General features: G+C 38.6%; 2 protein-coding genes across 4 annotated transcripts in view; both read left to right on the forward strand.

Annotated features, from left to right (window-relative positions):
- The first annotated feature begins 22 nt into the window (after positions 1 to 22).
- Positions 23 to 2,058, forward strand: LOC112460023. Its single transcript, XM_025024438.1, has 2 exons — positions 23 to 433; positions 1,375 to 2,058. Exons 1-2 carry the CDS (start codon positions 95 to 97, stop codon positions 1,882 to 1,884), a joined length of 849 nt encoding a protein of 282 aa, XP_024880206.1. The 5' UTR covers positions 23 to 94; the 3' UTR covers positions 1,885 to 2,058.
- Positions 2,059 to 7,449: 5,391 nt separating this feature from the next.
- LOC112460013 (RNA-binding protein 24-like) overlaps positions 7,450 to 26,456 on the forward strand; it is a 28,519-nt gene continuing 9,512 nt past the window's right edge. The window contains exons 1-4 of one of the 3 annotated variants that reach the window (XM_025024423.1): positions 7,450 to 7,850; positions 15,028 to 15,438; positions 16,575 to 16,701; positions 19,159 to 19,219. In XM_025024423.1, coding sequence (XP_024880191.1) covers positions 15,160 to 15,438; positions 16,575 to 16,701; positions 19,159 to 19,219 — 467 coding nt within the window. In that variant the 5' untranslated portion in view covers positions 7,450 to 7,850; positions 15,028 to 15,159. Of the gene's footprint in view, positions 7,851 to 9,167; positions 9,568 to 15,027; positions 15,439 to 16,574; positions 16,702 to 19,158; positions 19,220 to 26,456 lie in introns of those variants that run through there. The other 2 variants (XM_025024425.1, XM_025024424.1) reach the window with 2 other exon arrangements.

Consider the following 26,456-nt stretch of genomic DNA (forward strand, 5'->3'; position numbering starts at 1 on the left):
GAGGAGAGGACGATTTCTGAGTAGCTTAGCCTTTCTAACTGGCCTCGGCTTCGGCGGATTAGCCACCGCGGCATCCTCCACCGTGAAGAGCAAGATGATCGCCAAGATGCCACAGATGTTCGGCATAAACCTAGGTGTCTCCAAAACCTCACCATACTTCACCGCCTATTACGGCCAATATCCGCAAGCTCCCTTTCTACCATATCCGTTCTTGTATCCCGGTCCCTTTGGATTCGCGCCAACGATCGGCGCCGTAAAAACCCAGACGTCGCAGAACGATCTAACGCCTCAAGTAATAAACCTGTTCGACAACAGACCGAACGATCTCGTGGGAAACAACGAGGACTATGCAGAAGACACGGAGAACGCGGGCAACGGGGCTGATGATCGCATAAGATTGCAAGCCGAAGCCAATCGAAACGCGGAAGAGAAGGTAAGGATGTAATAGATCTCGGCTCGTGCCGTGGTGAGCAAATAGAAATCAGAGCGGAAAGCCACGCGACGTTTTATCTCGATGAGCATCTCACTCGGTAACGAGTACCGTGCTTTCTCAAAAACACCAACATCGATTACTCGTACGCTCAATTAATTGCGCGAAAGTATTAGTGTACAGTGATATATTTATGCATAAATTACAGTTATTAATCGCTTTACTTACAGTATGCTACGTATTATCTAATCTAATAGGAGCGTAGCTCTTAATCTCTAAGCAAAATCCTAAAGCGAGCTTCAAGGTTTTCGAGTTTACTTACATACCGGGATGACCCGATAAACGCGGCACGTACCTTTCCTATTGGGTCTACGGCTGGATCTATTCATGCAAGAACAGGTCATCTTATCGCGTATGCTCGGATAATAACATACTTGTACGACAGGTGTTCATATGACAAATGATTAAAGGCTTCATCGTGTCTATCGTTACTCTTTCGTAGCTTCCACGCGTGAATGACTAGATACGTGTGTGCCCGTAATTTTATTTGGACCCACAATGTGTATGTGTCAAGATAACGCGCGCGTTGAGGTATTGGCTCTTAAACGGAGCGGTATCTTGTATAAAGTCCTGCGTGTCTAGTCGTAACTAATCTCTTACGTTGTAACAGAAATATTTTTTTACTTTATGTCGTTTCTGTTTTGAGGCGCGTATAATGTAGGTTCGTTAAAAGATAATTTCCATAATGTCCTAATAATAAATGATATTAATACTTTTGTTAATTTATATCGTTATATCGTTTACTTGTGTATATATATATATTATATCGTACACGTGAAAATATGTAATACTTTTTGAGCATTTTCTCGCGGAGATATACTTAATTGCGCTTGATTCGCGACAACACATTGCACGTTGATTTGTACTATTACAAATTTTATTAGGGTATGATAGGCGAGTGCAAAGAGGGCCAACGGAAACATGGCAAGGGAACAGCCAGAGAGCGTGAATATCTCCAAGTGAATGCCGCCGATTTGCGAGCAACCTTGAATTTTCAAGCTGCGAATCAGACCGTACCAGATAACGCAACTACGACAAGTTCACCTAACGATACAAATACAACACATCATCATCATTATTATGGCGGTTATAAGGAATACCCGCACTTCCCAGGATATTATGGTGGGTATCCGCAGAATATACAACACGTGGACATTACAACAACGCAACCGTACAGTCAGATTAGCTATAACGTACCGTATGAACAACCCGCCAATTTTTATCACGACGATAAATACAATGTTTATCCGGGACATAATCCACCTCTTCCCGCGCCATTCTCGCCCGATCACACAAACGAATATGTAGGCACGGATTTTAATCGATTATATCCTTCGATTATTCCTTCGAACTATCAGCTACCGAATATCAGCGGTTTTAGACCCTTAAAATAACTAAAATAAGTCATATTTTTTATACAAAGTTCATTATACATAAATTCCACCAAATCGTAAAGTAGATTATATCTGATAAACTTATAAAAATTAAAATGTTGCAGTTAAAAATTATTCATACAAAGATATCTATTAAATACACAAGATAAATAAGATCCTGAGAAGAAATCTTAAGCTAAATTAATATGAAAGTTAATGTGTTTAAAATTACAATTTATTATACTGTATTTATTATATTTAATACGAAATATTATAATTATTTTTCGAGTCAGCTATATACTAGAGTTACGGACATTTTTAGAAACACTTGATATATTTTGCTTCGTAATGTTCTGATAAAATAGAGAAATTTTTGTTATAATTTATTTTTTCTATGTATAATTATATTTTTGATACATTCACAAGTTCTCCTTACACATTTTTTTTTTAAATGCATTTATATGGGTTAAAAGCTTTTAAAAAGTTTTTTTTTATATTATATTTAATGATATCCATTGTTGTACTATTTAGGGAAAGGTAATTATTCACGAAATACTTGCAACATTAGTCAATAGATAACAGAGATGTACCTATATTGTACTGTCAATCATTGAAATATATTGTCTGTCAATTTTATCTAATTGTATTTTGATTTATGGCACCCTTATTGGTTAAAATATAATTATTACCTTAGCATTTCATATCAATGTATTTGATTTTTAAGAAATTATAATTTCTTATAAACTATAGTTATTATATAATCTCTCTGAGAGATAATTATATATATCTCTCAATGATTAGTATATCTAATACTCTATTATATCTAAGCATTTAATTATTCCACAGAAATTAAAATTATCTACAGTTAATGACATAGAACCTCGTGAGAAAATACACATTGGATGAGCAATGTTTTGTGCACTACGTACAAAAATTCAAATAAAAATTATGAAAAAGTTATACAAATAATTATAAATAATTATTATTTTTCTGTAATAGCTAGAAGCCTAATTGCAACAATAATGCGTATAACTCTTTTTTAAAATTTTTTTTAGTAATTATGCACATTATTATTGCTAGGAAAAAATCCTTCGAGTAATTGTAACCAATTCACAAATTTTTTAATCACATCACTGTAGGTATTCACAATTCTGTGATCGAATCCGTAATTGATAACATTATTGAAAGCAATTGCGACACGTGTAAAAATAGTAATACTTCACGAGAATGTCCATCATGAGAAGTTCGTATTCTTGATAACACGAGTTTCTACATGTGTAGTTTGTTTGAACAATTGTTCACAGGATTGCACAGTTGTTCGGGATTGATTTTCCGTAAGCCAATCAATAACATGATTCACTAATGGCATTCGAGTTTCGTTGATCTACATGAGTGGCACATTGACGACGACAACTGCCATCGGAAATAAACGTCGGATAATAAATAAATGACTGTTTCGTCGGAGTCTCGACCAATTGGACGTCGCCGCTCGCAAGGAAGAAACCTGTTTTATTTTCGGACGAGTTTGGAGGGCTGGGGCTCCTCGTCTATTTCGAGAAGGCCGCCAACCGCTGGTATTGTGTCTTTAAAGATACCGGTACTTTGCAGTTTTCGCGCGTAATTTTTCAGCCAGCAGATTTTCGTAATCTAAATCGCGCATCAACATTCAGTTCGCGGCGATAAGCAAGGTATAATATTTAAAAATCAGAAGAACAAAAAAACACGTTCCGATATTTACCTTCATTTGCCAAGCGACACAAATATCGTTCGTCAAGAATATTATCATCATATTATAATTAAAGGAATACTGTTAAATTTGCGAAACAAATTAATGCGTATCCAGAAAAAAGTAGGTTGTAGAAGATGCGGAAAAAGCACGGAAAGTGTGCGGATACGATATGCAAATACGTATATACCCGGATATTTAATTATTGTCGTCGTTGCGCTTTCGCTCTTAACATACCCAGGCGGCATGGTTTCAACAAGTCGCGCGTGCCTCCGTCCTGAAGAGCGTGCCAAAGACGGGAGCTTTACAGACGGCGGGTGAGTCAATCGCGAAACTCTGACACGCCGCGATTACAGTAATTTCCCTCGATCGTTACCACTCTCGGCGTGACACGCGTGTACGCCGTGTATACGATAAGCGGAGTGGCACGTCGCCGTCGCTCGCCCCGTCGATTCCGTGAGTTCGCGGCGCGGTTATGTGGGTGAGCCATGTCGGTATCGCGTGCGCGATTGTGCAATAAACACGAGATAGGAAATGATCGGCTTCCTTCGCGGAAGTGTTAAGTTTTCTTTAAAAACGACGACGATGCTATCGACGGCCACGTGGCCGGTCAATTTAATGCCCATTTCTCTCGAACGTGTAATCGTAAATAATTCTGTTTCAAAGCACATGGCTCTCGCGTAATAAGCTCCGTTCAGGATGATATCTGCAAAACGTTTTCGAACAAGTTATCGTAGGAATTAATGATTGAGATAGATCTGCCTACTAGGTGATGGTCCCTTCGACGTGTCGCCTTGTGAACTCCATGCTGCGATTTTATTCGTATTTCGTTACGTGTTTCTACGCGCGCCATAAATAATCTAGCACGATTCTGATAATTTTAACGATGCGATTTAACGATTGTTTGTAATCTTACTTCTTTTGCAGCGACGAAGTTTCAGACTCATGCAGTAACTTTTAGTTTCTAAATTATGACTACTATAAACACACAAAATCTTTTGCTTTCAAGCGATGAGAATAATTCTGGGACGAGATGGTGATAGGTTCCATAAGATTCAAGTGTTACTTTCAACATCGGGGTTATCGATTAATCGCTTATCCATGTACGTATCTATGAAATCGGACTAGATCGGGTCTCTTTAAATCTAAATATATACCGGTCAGAGTTGAACGCCCTGGGATTTCCGGTTCTTGGCGTGTGCACTTCGCTTTTCCCCCTTCACGGTCCTTTTTATTTTTCGTACGAGCACTTACGTCTCCTCGTATCCTCTTCTCATACCCACTTTATGGTGCCGGCGCGATCTCGTTCTTTTTTTTTTCACGCGAAACCCAATAGCCCTGTATCCTCTAGGATACTCCAGGACTATTTCCTGCGAGACTGCGCCGGTCGAGCCGGATGGGAAACCGCAAATGTAAAGCCCCATGCATATAGTCCCACTTCCCAGTGGCACCATACGTATATGCAATTCAGCATGTATATTTCGTACGAGAAATAGCGGCTATTGAACTTTTCAGAGATTTAGATATATTCCTTTAAATAATAATAACTCTATTCGCACTTGAGATTATATTTTTACTGGTTATAATTTATTTGAAAGATTAATTGATCAGAATACGGTAACATTTTTAAAAATAAATTAGATTCAGAAATTCCAAAAGTCAATAAGTTCAATGCTGCGCATTTAATAATTACAATGAATAAAGACGTTTAACAATGACTATAATTTTGTGCGATTGAGATGGCGATTTCGGAAGTTTGGGAGATTGTTCAGAATATTTTGACGGATTTTCCGGATCAAGTACTTGTCGAGATTCATTTCTTGGGAGGACTCGAATGGGTGCTTCACTCGTCGCAACGTGCCATGCAACGCTAATAAAATATTGCCGAGTCGTACGCACGTGCGTCGTGCACACAGAAGCGAAACGGTTCGTTCGGTGTGGTAAATGCACCACGGTTGGGTAAGAACCCTGGTCTCGTATATGGGGGACGACAGAGGAGAGACAGCTGTGGGGCAGCTGGCAGCGCGTGCCATGAACCTATGGGGTCTCCTTCGAGCGCGGACGCGACGGACGATGATATCCTATATTCCGTCGCACGTAAGTAACGGCAGGTTTCGAACAATGCGATGTTCCTGAGCTTCGTCTATCCTTGGCATCAAAGAGAACGTATGTAGCTGGGCAGCTACGAATTATCGCTGCCTGGTTGCCTACCCCCCGTAAGCCCCGTATAATAAAATTCCTTACGACTATCTTAAGACTGTGATTTGTTGGCATAACGCGTACAAGAAGCACCATGAAGACTACTTCACATTGAGTTTCATAAGAACATAATCGTAACTCGAGTAGGTCGTTACTGATGAGTATCATAAAACTATCTATGAAGGATGATATAGTTAAAATTCATGCTAGGCTTCTATTCAGAACATTAAAATTATTAAATAAATTTGCTTGACGAGTTCAACGTTAATGATAAATAATAGTTTCTATATTTTCGTACATAAAAAGAGAGAATTTCTTTCATAATATTAATATTATTAATATACATTAATAACAAGAAGCAATGCATAAGTTGCACGTAAGAAAATTGCTTTCGCAGAAAAGTTATTCTAATCTAACAAAATTGCAATAACAAGTTAACATTTTTCCGAAGTCATCAACTAATAAATAGACTTTATATAGACTTATGAAAAATATACTACAATTTGTTCAACATTATTTAGTTATATACTTGATATTTAAATATAAAAAAGTATCAATTAACGTAGCGTTAAGAGATTTTTGATATAGTTTTAAAAGAATCATTATACAATGCGGGATGCCGGATATCCTGGCATTCTATAATTCAAGATAACATGCATTTATTTTCTGTATGCGTTGATGCATTGGTTCGTGCAAAGCGTCGAAAAGGTGCGCTTTCCTCCGTGAGTTTTTCACCGGCTTGAAAGAAAAAGGATCAGCGAGTTCAAAGCTTTCGGGGGAGAACGTTTCAGGCTAGCGAACATCTGCCATCGTCTGCAACGATAATAATTCGAACAGCTGATGCTCTTCCGCGGACCACCGCCTCGCCTCGTAGATCCCTCAGAATCGTTTCGCTTTGTTATGCACTTTCTTAGGAGAAATCCTCGCGGAAAAGAAAAGTGTATTTTTTCACTCTAATAAAGTAATAAAATTCTTTTAATAATTCTTTTAATAACTGATTCCACAATAAATGCTAACATATGTTGTTATTTGTTGAGATGTATTTTTAATATACAAATTATAAGAGGTTCATTTTAAAAATATATTGATTTAATAAATATATTTCTAGAATTTTGAAAGAGGAATTATTACTAAAATAGAATTCAATTGTAATTATATGTATAAGTGTCAATTTATACGGCTGTGTGCACTCTTCATAAATCTATATATTTATTCAATGGAATAAATCATAATTGAAAATTTTGAGTAAAAATTCCAATCGAAAAGAATATAAATAGGCTATAATTACGTCAATTATCGTCAAGTTTCGGTGGAGTCTCGAGGAAAATCTATAGAACACACAAACACCTCAGAAAAAAGAAAAGATCGACAACTTGCCCGCGATTATGCAGGGTCCCCGTCGCGCACACGTGTTTCTCGGGACAATCGATCACCCGGCAACAAGTCATTACCCTGCCCATGCCCGCGAGAAGCATCTCACCACCGCGGAACCAGCGTCGCCGAATACCGCGTGAAAACACCGATCGTACCCGCTTTTTGAATTTCAGCGCTCGTGTTTCCTGGGGCATGGGGCTGCCTGCGTGCGCACGTATCCGTACACGGGAGTGGGAATAAATGTCGGCCAATCGAGAGACTCGATGGCAAACCAACTGGCAAAAGGAAACTGGCGAACTGAAGCGCCATGCAGTAGCCGCGACAACTCAAACGGAAGACTCGGGCATTCGCACGTGGGCCTTCGTCGGCGTCGGTTGCGTTTTGCGCGCGCTCTCGATCGCAAAAAAAAACCGAGCACTGTTCGTAGCGCGTGGTGGACTAACGTACTGGCCGAAAACCACTCTGGATGTAACAAGGTGCCTACAATATTTCCGAGTATTCCTCTAGCGAGCCGAATAGTCGTCTTTCCGATAGTGCATCGTGGTTCATACAGATCACGCGGATTCCACACGGGCGGAAGATCCCTCCTAACCTTGGTGTATAGTACTGTTTGTGTATCGTCATTTTGGGATTATCACGGCAATAGCTGCAGTGCGACAAACGAACGTACACAGTGCGTAAAAAAAACGTAAGTAAACGAATCTTTCAACATTGATCGTTAATGAAAACTCTTAGAAGAAACACGACTACCGAAAACTGTATTACAAAAATATTTCCATGTAAAATTGGATGTAACCAATCTGAATCGATTTCCTAATTGCCCCCTCAGGAGGTGCGATTAAACTACGGCATACTCCACTTCTCTTCGATCGGTCTATTTTCGATCGGCGTTCAATTCGCTGTTGTTTCTTTTGAAAATAGCACACTTGGCTACAAGATAACTCGTAAAAAAGTCATCATCGGTCTTGCGCGTTAGCACGCGTCATATTTAATGCATAGCTCCGTGTAAAACTGCTCGTCGTGTCCGTTGCATGAATTTTGGAATCGCGTGGCTCGTTAGCATTAATAGCTATCATTAATGTCAATTAATGGTAGTTAATTGCTACCATTAATTATAGGCGTATCGCATTCTCACATCGCGGCTTTATATCATTGTAAAAATATGCAAGATCGATAGTAGATTGATCTTTAATTTCTGAACATAAAAATAAATTGTTTTCTTTGTTCGAATTATATTAAATTATCATTCCCAGTATAATTGATATGAGATACTCCATTTATAAATATATAATTTTATTTAACTTGAATCCCATGTTCGCAAGAGACTTTTTAGTTATTTAACACTGAGAGATCATTGATTAAGAGGCAATAAAAAAGTAGGAAAGAGTTACGCGCGAACAGACACAAACAAAACTGAAATAATCAATCATTTATATGAATGACGAGCTAACAATGCGGCTGTGGCCATTGTATGCGGCTACTTAATCCTTGGAAAACATGAAGTATTATGAGGGAAACACTGTCACTGCTCACTCATTCGCCTCTGCTATATCGCGACATTGAAATGCACCGATAAAATTGGATGCATCGCCTGGCGAAATCTGCGAACGACACTAGCGTGCGCTTCCCTGGATCTCGATACGATCTGTTGTACGATCAGCACGGCACGAAACGGCGGCGTCTCGACTGAATCCGGATTTTGCTGTACGTGGCGTGTGAGATTGCGTGGCGCGCGAATTTCTATGCGCAGGAAATTCTGTTTATCCATCCGCGGAACTACTGCGCGGTGGCGCGTGGCCATCTTGCGCGTTCGTAAAATGGTCTGCTTCTTCTCTCAGCTGTCCCCTCTCAACCCCCGTTCAACGGTCTGGTCGTCGGCGACAAAGGGCGACCGGGCACGTGTTCCCCGATGTTTATTAATAAACCCCGACGGTCGTGCCCGACAATTTTGCCGTGCCAGTACGTCTGGAAACGGACGCAGGTGATAGTGCTTCTGGCTGAAAAACTGCTCAGAATGACACCAATGGTTAACCACACGGATATCCTATTATTCATTGCATATATCAATTTTATGACATTTTGGATACTTAAATAAATTGATGTCGCAATTGACCTTTAGGATTATATACAAAAAAAAATGATTTAAACTCCAGATTCGAGTTAAGGCGACAATGTAAAAATTAACGTAAGCTTGTATCTTCAATCACTATAAGTACATGTCGATAATTAAAAATAAGCCAACCATGGTGATATTCTGAAAGCATTTCAATCGGAATCACATCTGCTTTTCTTTTCCGTGGAAAGCGCGGCGTGAAGGAAACTTCGCGAGTTTGCATAAGAACCTGGAAGTCATTTACTCGCGAAAGTTTGCTAATACGATTTTTCTGTTCGTCTTATCTGAAGAGGTAACGGGACTGATCTAAGTCTTGTTATGTTAATGTTCGATGTTTTTTCGGAAGTTCGCTAAGTTTTGTGAATTTTATGAAATGTCATAAAAGCTGAATACAGAATCCATTTTTTTATCCATATAATACATTCCTGTCTTCTGCCGTATCTCTATCGAAATAGTAATGAGAATCAAGGTAACACTGGTTACTTTAATTCTTATTACTCTTTTGGTAAAAACAAAATTTCTTGAAGACATGAGTCCCGGAAATTAATCTTTCATTGACTGTAAAATAATAAAAATTAATATAAAAATTATATACGTTTAAGTTTTTTTTCCACGTTTTATATAAAAAACCAAACCTCTGTCACAGGAAAATTGTGGAATATATATTAATTTACTATATTTTTACTGTACAAAACTGTACTATGATGGACGTAAGGTAACAATAATGCGCAGATTTCGAGCACGAATCAAAATTGTTAATCTCTCTAATAGCACGGAACGAGGGTGTTCCTTCTTCTCGACAGTCTAACATGCAATTAAAACAACGTACTGTTTTCTACTAGTATCTCTGATACAGAAAAATATAAGCCACGCAATTTTCACGCTATCGGCGGATAAGTAGCGCGTAACGCTTCTTCAGACAGCCCGCGAATCGTCGACGTATAAACTTTCAGCAGACGTACAACGCTTATTGTCAATCGTGCTTCAACAAGTGTTCCTGCACGAGATGCAAACAATTTGATAATGACGTTATTGCCTGCGTGGCGAGGCTCGTCACATACAAACGTAAACTTGCTGCGGCAAGTTTTGCAGAAAGACGCGGACACACGCCAATTAAGTAGTTCTCGAAAGAGAGAAATTGTTCCGAAATTTATTTGACAGCTGTATAGCATCATCTATATATATAAAAAGAATCTTGAACGGGTGATATGCAAATTCGTTTTAAAATTAACTAAATTTAAATAAATATGCGTGAAGCAGAATAATTAAAGACAGGATGTTCTATTTTGATCGTAAATATAATTTAAAATTTGATGGAAAGTTATACAAGACATATTACTAACAATAAGTTTAAAGATATCAAAAGTAATTTCTTTTTCTTTTATTATCTTATTGATTGCGATATTTCTATATGTGAAAAGACGCAATGTGGCGATTCTCAGCGATGACACTTAAAACCAGACTTGTTTTTAGGTTAACGCGCTTTTCACTCGCGGTTCCGCAATTAACTCGCGTATATCCGACACCTTTTCGGCGAAACCTGACGAAAGCCACGCGTCGCACGTGTTTTTCGAAAGACTGGCCTTTGCGACTTTGGCCGAGAGGATATTTTCGCGGCTGCTTTCGTGGAGCACATGGCAATTGGCCAGTGCCGAACTGAATGCACATTGCACACATGCGCTCAATGCGACCGAAAAGACAATGACGTCCCGATGTTATTCGCCGCGATAGGAACTTGTCGCCTAAGTGCGGCGCGTCCGAGAAGTACATTCTTCTCGTGCACCGCGGGGTGTCTGCTTAGTCCACGTGTGAGCTATTAAAAACCAGTGCTTCTCAACGAGCACTCTTTTAAACATTCCGTAAAGTTTTCGTCGCGCAAAGCACATCCTACGATTTAATTCGTCTCGAAACGGATCCTATTGTGTGCGAAATAGCACACGAGTACACGTCGTTCCGGAACAACGCGTTCCGCGGGGCACGGTCAGTAAATACTGAAATACAGCTGGAAATTCGTCGAAATTCTCGTGTCCCGCGATCGTCAAGTATTCCGATTGCCGTCGCGCGCCGTATGCTTCCACCGGCTTACGAGCCAGCCGGCGTACAGGCCATTGTTTCTACCCTCCGCAAGCCGTGCCTCTTATTACCTAAAGGGTTGAAACTGCTTTTACTAACGCCAATACTGGCCGACAGTGCGTTTTCACAGCATGAGCACACAAAGCTCGGAAATATTATGAAAAGTATTTTTTCTCACATCATTCATGCTTGCAGTGAAAATGGATTTAATTTATAAATTGTGATCTACAAGAGATTTCAAAGATTAAAGATTAAAGTACGCTTTATGTAGGTAAATGTGAGATAATTGATATTATGCTTCGAGCTTTTAATGGCAATGAGATTTCTACAGTTGTGATTTATAGAAACTGTTTTAGCTTACAAAAATTATTATTCAATATACTGTTACTTAAGAAATTAATCGCCTTCGTTTCAAATTATTGCTATTAACACTTCTTATTTCGCGAATTATCTGTATCATGTTATATCAACATTCCAGAGATTGAATATGGTATCATACATGGAAGTTCACTAGACTTAACAACCTTCAATTATTGTTTAATTACTCGTAGAAATGTTTCAAAAGAAAATTGCATGGTATCAAGGGGGATAATTTCGTTTTAGACACGATTGCGTCTGAGATTTCAAAGTTACTTATGATTTTTTAAACGGATCGAATTCTTGTTTGAAACATCTTTCATGCAAGTAGTAGTTAAAAAAGAATTTAAGATCGTTAACGCACAAATTATAGAGCGTATTAAACTATATTTTAAGGTTGGTTTGTAATGATTTACGAGTCTAGATTTTGGATTTTATCGGCATAGTTATGCTTTACGCTGCAATATATTTGGAATATAAATGTTATCACAGAAAGTAGTTTTGATCGTGGTTCGCTAAATCGTAGCGCTAAGAAAAATAGTTTTTCTGGCAGCGTTTTGTACGAATTGAGCTAGGACGTCTAGGGCAGAGCGAAAGATGGTGAAGGAGGAGAGGGCGGCGATGGCAATACAACAATATGATTATACGGCGTGCTGCACCGGTTTTCTGCAGCAGCTGCCGTCGTTTTGGGGGATCTCGACCGGGAACCGACGGTCGTTCTGTCGAAGTACCGGTAGGAAAGGGCAGAAGAAGGAGGGATGGGCAAGGAGAACAGGCGGGGGTTAGAGTAGAGAGGCCCCTCTGCCCTCGCCGTAGGGCCCGGCGCGCAACAATATGTTCGGGCAAGAAGAAGCGAGAGTGTGTTGAAAACGCCAAGCCGAGTGAGAGGAAAAGGGACGTGACGGGGGAAAAAGGGCCCTTTCTCCCTCTTCTATCGGCGCCGCTGAACGCGTTGCAGAAACTCGAAAGACGAGCCGTACGAAAAATGCCCTACTACCTGGTTCCCTCGACCGTTTCGTTCTCTACCTCTACGTGAGGAGCAAAACTGGCTCTCTTTTCAGGTTTCTTTAGAGAAGAGTGCGAGAGAGAGCCTTGGATGGAGGTCAGGGTCCTTCCTCCTTGCCCTTTCTTCTCCGTCCGTATGGCCCTCTTTGTCGCTCGGGGTAAAGCCCTCTCGCTTCTTCGCCGTCCTTGTCGACCCGTCGGATTTTCCCCGAGATGCAGGGGTTCAGTTTCTACGTAAAAGGGAGCTTTTATCTGTTCCCTTTGTGTCCGAAAGAGTCATCGATTCGAGCACGCTAGAGAGGGATGGTAGACGAAAGTAATGTACGCGTCAGATGAAGCTAGAAGACGATTCGTTTTCGTCACCCTTCGGCTCTCGTGCCTGCTCGAACTGCAGGAAGTGGCGAGTGCAGATGTATCCGCGCGCATGTGCGTACCTTGTTGCATCATTGCATTGCAAACGGTATTTTTGAGTGTTTATTTTGTGATGCTGAAGATTTTCGTATGATTGATCGTTGATTTTCTCGTATTCGGATTTTTAAAAATAGAAATATTGGAAATGTATATTAATATTTTTGTATATTAAGCATATATACATACACAATAACAATATCATGAATTCTATTTCAATAATTTTAATATTTTTATACGTTGTTCGTTGTTTTATCGCTGAAACCATGTCACGATATGATTTACGGAGGGAAAATTCTATTATTCTCGTGCACAGGATTTTACTTTTATAAATCTTTATAAGCAAAATTTCACTATTTAACGGAGTTCTAAACTTCTAATAACAGCGTAAAAAATTTCATAAAAGTGAAGTTTCTATCTTTCGACATATTAGACAATAAAAATACATTTTACACATTACGCTATATAATTTCTACGGAAAATATACACCGAAGAAATTCATCTAATGCTCAAAATTAATTGATTAGATATATATCAACAATTATTAATTATATTTAGTGTCTAAGCGTAATTAGTGTAATTCCATGTCGTTGCGGTAATTGCTTTTTAAAGTTCTGCTTGGCGCTTAAGTAGGGGCAATATCTCTTTTTTGTGCAAGAATTTCCGCATCCATTTCACTCAATTATGATTCCCCTTTCACTGAAGCCAACGTGAGTGAGAGCCGCGCATATCTTTATAAATCAGCGAAATAAAATTCTTCAATAGAAAAGTGAATAGCGCATCGTTCACCGTCGTGAACAATTGCGTCGATACAATATACATACTGACACGTACGTATCAAAACATGTACATCATTACAATGTACGCGCTAAGTACGCGTGTCGGTTTGGTTGCACGCTTAAAACCTAATTATCGCAAAACTCGCACAAATGTATGCATCGAGTTTGCATGACGAAGTGCAATGGTTCTTTCACCCTCGTAAGGGTGCAGAGCATTGGATCTTTTCAGAGCTTCTAAACCGCACGCGTGCGGCCCCCTTAATTGGACACAACTGAATTAGACAGTAACGCGACATACAAATTAATCCTCCCGTAACAAACATACTACTTTGAGAGCACAATGTAGATCAAGCATCATTAAAACGAATGAGAATGTCCGATAATTTATACAGATTTTAAAGAGGCTTAATGCATGACATATGATTATTTTGTCTAAAAAGCATTTAATGTGTATCGAAAATGAAAACATTTCAATAATAAATGAGATTTTTTTCAAATAAATAAATATAAATTTCCTCTTTGCTTTCTTCCAAGGCAAAATGACGAAATTCAAGTATCATTTTTTATAAAATGAGATAAGATTGAGATATTCTGTTATGCCTATTTTACATAAGCGAGATGGAAGAAAAGTAGATGTGCTATATGCAGATTTTACTCATCGTTCTCGTCCAGTATTTAAATCTGAAGTATTCGAGACGAAAATACATACGTATCGATTTCATTCAAAATATTTTGTTCTCTTTAAAACGAGTTTCCCCTGCTGCATAAACGCTTTACGAGATGACATTTTAATTTTATAAAGTTAAAAATAAGTTTGTTCTTAACATATGGCATAAATAAGCTATAAATTTTCTAAAGTTGTGTGAACATTTTATTTTAAAAATGAAATTTTATTGTTTCTTTAGATTCTCGATGTAAAACATACTACCTTAAATTCGCTTATGAATTTTTCCTAAAAGAAATATCGATTCTAATTTTATCGAAGAATTTATGTTAAAAAATATTGATTTTGTTAATTACTCTGAATCAAATCACACTATAGAAATACTCCTACATTTCTTAACTTATTATCTCTTTTCTTCATCTTTATAGTTTCTCCGATTTTAATACAGATTTTTTTCTGTTTTCAGAATAGGGAGCGTTCCGTGTCTAAATGCTGCACGGCTTGTGGTGTTATTAACGTTGACCGAGGTACCAAAGAACGTGTCAAGATTGAGCAAGTCGTTGTTCCGTCTGGCGGTGATCTCGCCAAAATTTGGAGGATGCTGATGCCGGGTGCCGCGGGTCTCGGTGTGGGCGCCGTGGGTGCTGTAGGTACTGTGAGTGCCCCAGGACCCGACGAATTGGTACAAGGATTGGGGGCCCTCGCCGGTACTACGCCGCAGCAAAAGGACACGACATGGACGAAGCTGTTCGTCGGTGGCTTGCCCTATCATACCACCGATAAAAGTCTCAGGGAACACTTCAACGTTTATGGGGATATCGAGGAAGCGGTCGTCATCACGGACAGACAGACTGGCAAAAGCAGGGGCTATGGCTTCGTAAGTAATTACGTATTAATATATTTGCATATATTCGATTTTTAATGCGATATTTGATATAAATCGAAGTCATATAAATTTGTTCTCCGTTTCGCAGCTGTTGTAGTTTTTGTCGACCTAATGGCAAAAAATACCTATCAGTCAGTCGATACGATTAGCTATTATATTCAACCGGGTTGACTATGATAACTTTATTAACGAGACCACATCAATCTGTTTTTACATATGCACATAAGCTTAGCCTTTCCGCTCGAGATAATGCCCTTTCTTTTGCATCTACGTCGTATAAGTCTTCATATCTGTTTCTTTGTATCGCGTGTATTTATAAGTATGCTGATAATATGGAAATACATTTCGTTGTACTTTCTTAATATTGTTCCTGGACAAATTAACAGTGAGATATAGTTAATTTTTGTAGTTCTTTAATTTGCTAATTTTGAGGATGTATTAGATAGAAACATTAAACCAATCAAATATACACGATAACTAATTTAAAAAATATTTATTAAAAAATACTTTATCAGCAGTAAGGTTTTTATAAGTCGAGATATCTTCCATAGAACTGAATAGTTTTCTAATAAAAAAATTTTGAAAAAGTCTTTTTATACCTTCTTGAAAAGAATTTTTGGAGCACTAATATATTTTTGTTAAAGTTTTAGGGCACATGTCGTTATTTTCGTAATGATGAATTTGTTTTTAGCCTATCCATGGCAAAAAATGGTACTCATTTGAAATTAAATTAGAATGAATACAATAAAAGATCTCAAGATTCTCCCTCCTTCCCTTCGAGTTTTGTTACAATTTGAAATTCATCATATCTCATCTTTGTTTACGAGAAACTTGATAATAATGTGTTGTGTAATACTTCGCTACCTCTGCTACTTTCTCATATTTATAACTAATCTTTACTGCACTCTCTCTAAGACAAGAATTTGACCTGTTAGGTAATTGTGTATTAAGTAAGAATGATGAGGAAAATAGTCGTTTTGCTTTTCAAGATATTCGTCGAATCGAAAATAAAAGTCTCATTTACGAATTTCAACCATTAAAAGATCTAGTGATTTATAGAGTATGTGAGGAATACATATCCGGGCTTATTCTCAATTAATGGAAAGCTGAATTTAACCTATGCGTAGGTAATTATGGGAGATAGACCGGCGGCGGAGAGGGCATGCAAAGATCCTAACCCTATTATCGACGGTCGCAAAGCAAATGTAAACTTGGCCATTCTCGGAGCTAAGCCCAGGGGTAACTTGCAAACGAGTAAGTATATTCTATTTTATGTTTTATTTACGAGACTAGTAGAACATTTGCCAATTAATTTCTTGTTATAGTATATAAAATTTATCTTCTGATGTATCACATCAATTTACTTTCAAGATTGCTAGACCGATTCTTATATACGAACACGATAAGCTACTATTATGAATGAATTATTTTGTTTGATGAAAAGGTACTTATACTAATTTGCCTTCCACTTCACTTATTCTCAATGGTTGGCCTTTAAATTATATGGAAATAAAGTTAATTATGCAAAACGGATTTAATACCATCTTAATCAGTATTGATTTTGTCATGAAATTCACGAATATTAACAAGACATTCGAATTTAATTTTTAGTCGTATTCGTATGAAGTTTCGTTAAATTATTCAAACCTTAATTTTGGATAACATGGATTAAATCATTATACTTATGCGTTTTTAGCCGGTTAAGAATCGCGATCACATCTTCTATCTATATTCTATAGGAACAACATCGCATTTGAATTTCGTATTTTTGATATTTGCGTGTTACAGTCACGAGTTTTACGCTGTTGATACATTGCCAGCTCTGCAACTTCGTTCGTTGCAATACGCGCATCTTGGACACACATGTAGGATAAGAAATCTGTCGCATTATTTAGTAATCGTATACGTCTAAATTTGAAGAAACATTTATCAACGCAATTTATTTTTGACGTTAATTGCGACAGATAGAAAATATTGTTATTGTAGCATTTGAAATGGCACACTCTTCAAAGTTTCATCCAAGAAATAATCACGAGAAACACAATAATGATTTTATATACAAGTAAACTATACAACGTATATAGATGTGAAACGAAAAGCACGAATGACGATCAGCCAAGTAGTGAAGTGTCCCCTGAGTCATTCTCTCGAACTCTCTTGGTGGCTTTGAGCCAGCATAGCTTGGCGCTTCGAGACCTAAGTCTAAATTTGCGTTAACCCGAGTACCGGTCTTGTCCGGCTTTCTTTTTTTCTGATACAAGAATTATCTCCAGTTTAATGCTGAGTGAGATTCTCGTTTTAAAGTCAAGTTTTAGCTGCCAGTATACGTCATAATGTTCGCAATTGCTTTTGATGACGTGAATTACTTTCTATATCCACTTCTATTTTTATCTCATTTTTAGACAAAAGTTTTACTAACACTTAACATCACTCAATAAAAACAAGAATAGAAGAAGTCGTGGCTGTTTATAATTTCTTGGTGGAAACTTTTCAAGTTTGTTTGATTTAAAGATTAAAATATTTTTTTACATATCTAATTTTTGAATGTTCTGGACAAAGTTTCAAAAATTCTATCAAAAAGTATTTTGACTCGAGTCGATTTTGATTAGAAAATTACTCATTTTTGTATAACAAAAACGTAAAGTTGATTATTCTATATCTTCTGCTCTTATTTTTTTAGAATTATCTATGTATAAATATAACAGGATTGTATTTGGTACGTAAAATTCTAAAAAGGGGAAAGATAAAACTTTGTCAATTATATTGAATTTCTGAAAATGAACTATACTATAAAATATATTATAAAATATACTATAAAATATACTAGAAAAGTTATATTACGCCATGTTGCAACAGGAAGGGCGAAACATATTCTTGATAGGACGGGAATCGTGATATATATTCGGTTACTATTGGCCATTTCAAGTTTATTACACGCCATAATGTACTCTCAGATAGCGAGCATGCCATTGAAGCATCAGTACGTGGATTCGTGCGCATGTTTCACGTACATCAATGTGTCTGCTTCTATTTATTTCTATTCGACGGCGCTACACCGTCAAATAGCATAGGACATAACAATTATCGAATAATCATTATCAGAAATTTTTGGTAAACAAAATAATGTCAAAAAACATGAAAATGTTTGCGAATCGATTGCGAGTCTTTAAAATCGAATGATTTATTCAGTCATCAACGTGGACAGCATAGATTTCTAATTTATGACGACTCAAGCGAATTTTTGTTTGCTGGATTATCTCTTCGAGATTGAGAGATATTACGCCAGCTATTTTCGTAATGATAATTTCATCCCGTATTGATCCGGCAGAATTTGAACAGATACTAGTTTTATATTGATTATACCAATGAATGAAACATGACATTACTAAGATTTGACACATGACATAGATTTCTGACTAAAAAGATGAATTATTTTTACTATTCTTATTAACTGTGTGAAATAATATGATGAAATCCTATAGGATCCTGGATCATAAATGCTACGAATGATTAAGCTTACAATGTAATAGAAAAATTTCTCTCGAAAAAGGTAGACGTTTCATTGTACGATACAAAAACAAAATTTTTAAGATTTTCTTAACATTTAGCAAAAGAATGTTTAAGTGTATTAAGCGATTCAATTACAATAATAAAGAAATATAGAATTAGGTATTAAAAACTGAGATTCACCGATTATGTTTGTGATTCTAGCATTCCCGTTCGCTGCAGGCATCCGGGCTGGTTATCCAACAGTGCTTCCCGGACAATACGGGTGAGTCTACATTTATGTGCTTTGTCGACGGATATTAAGAACTTAAATGTCGTAACTGTAGCTAGATCAAAGTAGCCTAAGTCAGGAATCCTCGTGATCGTTTATAATCGATGGCTACCGAATTTATTCGCTGCAAGTCAATGAAATCGTTTTCGCGCGCGATTTTTCTTTCAATTATCACGTAGGCAAGTTAAATTGCAAAATAATCGATCATTTTCGCAGCGATTATGTAAATTTGCTGATCGATATCTTGTAAATGGAATCGAGAATTTTTCGGGCTTTGCGAATTATCGATGAGAATAAAATTTTTGAAATCCATCCTTGCAGCGAACACACGAGTCGTTTAGTTTTGCGCAAGAATTTCTCGGGAATATCGATACGACGGTAATTAATAGTCGGTAATGCAATGTTTAAGAGCCAACAAGCCATTCGCTTAACGGAGCCGCACGGTCGAGTAATTTTACGAGCTTTTTTTTTAAGACACCATATATATGACGTTTCAGCATCCTGACGCGCGCGCGTAAGGAGACGGGCAGAGAGTTCTCTTTCCGAGATCCTTGAGACGGCCAAGGGCCATTCTAAGGACCCCATATTAACGCGAAAGAGAGACAAAGACATGAAAAAGAAAGAGAGAAAAAAAGGGCAAATGTATTAGCGATCGGTGAAAGAGCGAGAGAGAGAGAGAAAGGGAATGAGAGAGAAAGCGGCACACGCACACGTATCAGAAATCTACACGTATGAGTACCTACGAATTTCTTTCCATGAAGTACATAGCGAAGATCTTCCGGGGATCGGCCTGTTCTTCTTCTCCTAACGTACTTTTTTGACTGTGGTTTTTTTTCTTGTTTCTTATTTCTTAGTGAAACTGACGTGAAGTGATGATAATGATTGCGGTTGCTGAGAGATTTGCGATTGTTTGTTATTTGGTGTTAGTTTTTTTTAATATTATATCTTTACACTCTTCACACTTTTTTTTCTTAATAAGCATAATAATAATAATGATAATCGTAGCAATAATAATCGCAGTTTAGATAGCTGTTACCTCTTTGATTTGTTTGACGTTTTACCGCTCGTATAAAATAAAATCGAAACGTTGTAGTCCGTTACTTCGTCTGATCGGCAAATTTTTTTTTTAATTATAAACAGGCATAGAAAAGAAAGACGAAAGGGATAATGCTATCAATATAAACAATGTTATCTCAGATATTAAATAATTCGAGAGATCATATTTATTATTTTAAAATCTTTAAGAATCACTTCGAGACACCAAAACTGCAAATTCTTTATAACTAATTTTTCTCTTTTACTCATTAACACATTGAGAAAAATAAAGAACGATATGTTCAATCTATAGCAGTATTCGAGCAGTATTATACTATTAATTAGTTGAAAAATAATGAAACTTTTGACGTAATTTTCTCGGTCAATTGTCGGTCTTTAATCATTGAAACTAATAATTCGCAATTAGAGTTTAGGGAGTAAAACGTTACTCGTTTATTCTTACCGAGCGGTTATTTTTTTAAACAATCTTTTAAACGCATAATCTTTTTCTTGACTTTAACGTATTTCTGAAAATTTTGCCTTTCGACAATTTGTTTTATTTTCTTATGTGTATATTGTACTCCGTTAATTATAATTACTCCTTTTGTTTGCCTATGGTGGCGGGAATACTAAAACGGAGCGAGGGTAAAGCGTCTTCCAATTTTAGACACGAATTTTCACAATGTTTCCTTTTGCGTTGGGTTATTTGTTTTTTAGTCGAAACGAACGACGTATTTTATTAGACATTTTAACGAGTCTTGTAGCTAAGCTGACTCCCCCCTTAAACGTATTTCATCAATCCGGCTGCATTGTTTCCTCTTTAGAATTAAAGAACCGTGATATGAAATATGGAATGTGAATGGCATAAAGAGCCGTATAAATTACGAAATAGGAGGTTTCTTCGTTAAATTAACGCAAGCCAAGGAAGAAGCGTATCTGATCCGCCAACGAACCGTCCGGCCATTGCTTATAAATATTTAGTCTTTCGACACACGTAGGCCATGCAGGCTTCTCCTCGTGCCTCGTTTGCTCGCCTAAAGCGCCTTTCGCGATTCCGCGAGAACGGAGAAACGGATAGATGGAAGCCAAGTGCAGAAGCCGAGAGGATGAAGAAACGTTGGAATTCGGTTGAATAAAAAGAAACGCGGCCGCGATTTCGCGAACTGGGAGATTTTCTTCTTTTGGGCTCCGCCGGAAATCGACCGGCACTGAGACACGAACGGCGTGTATTAATTTTTGATTGCGCGACAATCGATCCTATCGCGGTTCACCTCGTTTGGCTCGGTGGATTCTTCAATGCCGCACGAAAATTTCGTTGAAATGTGGAAAACGCATAAATTTCACCCGATTGTACCAACAATTGAGGTAATTTTTTGCAAAAAAAGAATTTCGCTTAATAAATCGCTGTCTCTTCCTAGATCATTAATCTTATTCGCGATATAAATGAACATATAACAATATTAAATAAGCAATATTAAGACGCGGCGGGAGAGATGTGGTCGAGAGAAAAATTCACGCATGCTCGAAATGGACGAGAAGAGCGATTCAACGAAATTATTTCTGTAAAGCTAACACATCAGTTTAGGATTCGCAATGGAGGCGATGCGAGATGAGTATACTCCTCCTTGGAATGCGATAAGGTGGATCGAAGTGTCTTTCACGAAATACCCGTCGGATACCCGTCGAGACTGTATAGGATCCGCTAACCACTATAATATTAATAACCTTGTGTGTGTGGTAAAGGCTTACACTACACTTGGTGTCGCTATTGGTGTTGTATTTTTTTGGTGTTGTACGTGGGTGATTTTTTTGAACTTTCAAATAACACGGCATAAATATACATATAGCTCTACGTCATGAAGTCGCGGAACGGATCATGGCGTCGCGGCGTCGTCGTGGATAACTTTTTTTTAATTTACTTCAGTATTAATTATCGGAAGCAGCATGTATCAATTGTAGGATCGTCATTATGGCAATAAGTCTGCTCGAGATTACCAATTACTTTGTTTTCGCGACTGTGGGAGAAGGTGTATACGTACGCAGAAGGCAGAAACTCTTATAGTTTGATTCGCTATCACTCTTTGCGGTGATTTTTTTTACGGAGTAATCTGAAACTCCCTTTTTTCTCGCCTCTTAATGAAAGGTCACGGGAGAGGTGGTTCTAACTTTCCTCATCTCGCGAAGAAACGTGTCGCAATCACATGAAAGAAGCGTGAATATATAGAAGCGTCATATGAAGGGGGTTCATTTTTTGTGCGATCCGGCGAAGCCCCATGCAAAGGCCAATTGACTCTCGCGTGATCGAAATTACAGATCCAAATTACCAAAGGTTCTCTAATGAAGTCAATTAGTTTTAATTTAGTTCTACTTTTAAAAGCTCGCGTTACTGTCACTTAAACGTAAAGAAAGTTGCAATTGTATAAACGTACTAAAATAAATTGCATAATATATCACAATAAAAGGAGAACTGTTGATTATGTTTTTAAATGTTAGATGGATTTGAAAATAATTTTTTTCATTATGTTTGCGGAGTGCAATGCGGCGCAGCGCTGTTGCACACTGGCGAAGTTTTTCGTCACGGGAGAATATTCGCGGACTATATCGTCCGAAAATTCGCATTTAGCACGTCGACACGCGTTATTGGCAAAAACGTCGCTGTCGGCGTCACGCATAGGCGTAGATGCGTGGTTCGCGACGCGCGTCCTCGAATTAGCGAAACGTAGGTGGAAAAGTGAAATCCAACACCGGTCCGGACGTTGCGGTAGACGTCAGAGACGGTTCCGTCCGACGGTAAATTTGTGTCGTAAGCGAGCGCCGACGACGACGACAACGACGACGACGACTCACGACGACGACCACGACGACGAAGAACGACGACGCCGAACGTCTCGGCCGGCCATCTTGGAGCCGCGGCTGGCGACGGTCCAGTCTTTATTTAGCACCACCTGTCCCTCATGTCAGCTTCTCTCTAACTGTGAGCCGCCACTGCTCGAAGGCCCTATCGAGAGGATTCTAACGCAATTTAAGGCCGTCTTTACGAAGGCGATATAGCGTCGAGCCGTGTTAAAAAATCCACGCTTATTTATGCTCTAGCGCATCATTTCCGCTCGCTGCTATACCCATTCGTTATATGTATACCGAAAATCGCGACTGAATTAAGAGAGATGACTCAAATTCTTGGCTCAAGATGAATGCTTCCTGCTTCGAAGTTTCTATTTCGCGAGAATAGTTCGCGAAAGTCATTTCATACATTGTTCAGTTCTAATTATCCCTGAAAGAATAATACACCATTTTTTAGATGCACGGTCGTATTTGCGGGCTCTTACGCCACTTCTCTCTAATTTGATCTATATACATTCAGCGATATCTGTACATCAAAGTAAACATGGAACGCTTCAAAAATATGTCACCGCGTTGCTAGATACGTATCTTCTATGTGGTATACAATGCTGCCTTAGTAAAAGGTATACTTTTTCTGACTCATTCGTAAAAAACATTGACTCATGTCCTTTGAAACAGTCGATTCTAACGTCGAGTACCACATTTCGGTATTTAATTTCCGTCTCACACGTCTCGTTGGGCGGGAATAAGATGTATGCCCATTTCTTTCGGAGAGATGAAACGGTGCTGGGTGTTAAAGGTCCATTTCTATTTTCATTGCCGCGGCTCCCATCCACCTGTCGTCGTCGCTCTTCTGACGCAAGCCGTAACATCGCACCGCGAGACAGCAGCGAACGTTCTGTATCGCATTTACATAAATACATTGAGGCCGCATTTAAACTTGCATCTCGAATTTTAGAACGGCGCGATTCCGGATGATCTCCCCGAAATTTTAGAGAACTGTCACGCACTTTGAGATATAGACATAAATTATATTTTCGAGTGAACGCGTAAGAAATAAATTTCCCTCGTCTACCGCTGTCTATCTGTCGTTTTTACTTCACTGCGTGTAACACGGTAAAAGTAATATATTTTTATCGGTGTCACGCGTGTATTTTAACTTCCTGAAGTTGAGTAAAGAAACTGCCTGATTTCTTTAGGGGCAATTTATTTTGCATTAACGCATATTATTTCTAGTTTGAAAAAAAGCCAACGATTAATTTACAATACGAGAAATAGCATAATCATAAATCCTGCAATTACCGCGTATTATTTTATCAATCCATGCGTGTAATTTTAAACGTTTTCCCGTTCTCGTCGAAAGTAAAATAAAGAATCTTCCTCTTTCTCCAAGCATGTGCCTCGCGTTTCTTAATTCGTACACGTTTGCCGAATCGTATATATTCTTGGCGGATCTGCGCGTACCGAGAACAATTAAGTCGTCGTGTGGCACCACCCTTCGCAGTCACCATTGGTCCGGTCTGCTTTCCAAGGATTGGCAGATCATCCCATTGGATTATCCACGGCGCCGGCGCCCGCACAATCCGTGCACTGCGCATCGGCCCGTCATGCATATATACATTTGCGCTCGGTGCACACATGCGCGTACAGAGTGCGCAGGTGGCTTTACGGATACGCGACGGCATACACATGTGTACTATACAAACATACACACATCCACAGAAATCTACGTGCACTCGCATGCGATGCGGAAACGCATTGCCGCGCGATCGCGGACGGTCGCGGGGCACCACGTGCCACCGATGTATCCGCACGCGTGTAAAATCGACCACGTCGCATTCCGTGACACATTTAATAATCGCGCGCGAGTATATACGGAAGGAGATGATAGCGAGATTACGCGCTGACCGATGTACCTTGTCCTATGTAAATGTCGCTCGAGAGCGAAATGGAAATATCGCTAATTCAAATGCCTACGAAGCGTGTGTCTTTAAAGCATCATTTTCTTTGTTCAGCTGTTCTCTCTGTTCAACTGTATTCCTTTGCAATTACATTAACGCCGGAGCTAATGAAATTAATTTCGCGTTCGTGTTCAACATCCCTAAAAACATCCGATTGAAAATTATTTTATCTGTGATAAAGATACCTAGCTTTATCGGGAATCGTGTACAGATTTATGTGTATTGTATATTTCATGAGACATTACGCGATTATTTCTTTTTAAAGATATTTTTGAATATCACCGATTCCTTCGATAACAGAGATTAAATCCCACGCCTATCAATAGCCTATATCGATTAATACATTTCCACAAATAAAAAAAAAGAAGAGATATATCGGTTACTAGATCATGGATCTTTCGTGTCATAACGTATCGTGCAAGGTGTTTCGACAGTTTCCGCTTCGCTAACGCGCATTTCCGCTTCATCGTCCTTACCGTTAACGATCGCCCCATAGTCCATGGGGGTCGTAGCGGCCCGCACGCACGAATTAATGGGGTTGATTGAACAACCCCTGTCGCTACGATTCACCCCCCTTGTATACTACGTCATTAAGTTGCGTGGTAATGCACGTAGGGAAAAGTCGGGAGATTCTAATCGCGGTGCGCTGCCACTTTGCGTCGGAAATCGAAGGTGGTCACTTAGATCCGTCACGAAGGGACGGTACGGGGATCTCTTCGTGACTGCGGAACGATTTTGTGTCCCTCACCTCGCTGGCCTTTCTGTTTAGCGTTTTACAAAGGGACGCGGATATTTCAGGATGTGACGCGGCTTATTTGTCGGCAGTCGCGGCAAAAAGTTACCGGGAAACACGTTTCCTTCCTAATATTTCGTCGCAGTGATTAAAAAATTGATAAAGACTGATAATGATAATGATAATTGATAAAGAGTGATATTTTACATACATGGCGAGTTATTTTCTGTTTCACACAGTTGAAAGTGCAAATTATTTCTGCTGTGACGTACCGTTACTCTATTCAGATAAAAAATCTTATAGCTTGTTGTTTGTCGCTCAACTCACTTCGTATTCTTTCGCAAGTTTATATTTTTTAATAGTAAAATTCCTCCCGGGACCATTATTTTTATCGATCCTGACGCTATTTTTTTTTTTAAATTGCTGTGACAAGCGTGCGCATTCATTCTCGCGGGAATCGCCGTAATGTGACGTACGTACAGTACATTTTTTTGTCTGTTCGTATGTTACATCGATCGTGTAAAAGGTCGTACATCGCGCTTCTTCATTGTAGGAATTATGCGTCTGTTAAAACCGACCGCCCTATTTTTACACGAAGGTTTCAAGGACGAAAAATACGGGCCGAAGGATGAGGTTTGTCGGACATTATTTCGTCTCCGCA

The sequence above is a fragment of the Temnothorax curvispinosus genome, unplaced genomic scaffold (genome assembly GCF_003070985.1).
Source record: "Temnothorax curvispinosus isolate PA1 unplaced genomic scaffold, ASM307098v1 QBEX01010286.1, whole genome shotgun sequence".
NCBI lineage: Eukaryota > Metazoa > Arthropoda > Insecta > Hymenoptera > Formicidae > Temnothorax > Temnothorax curvispinosus.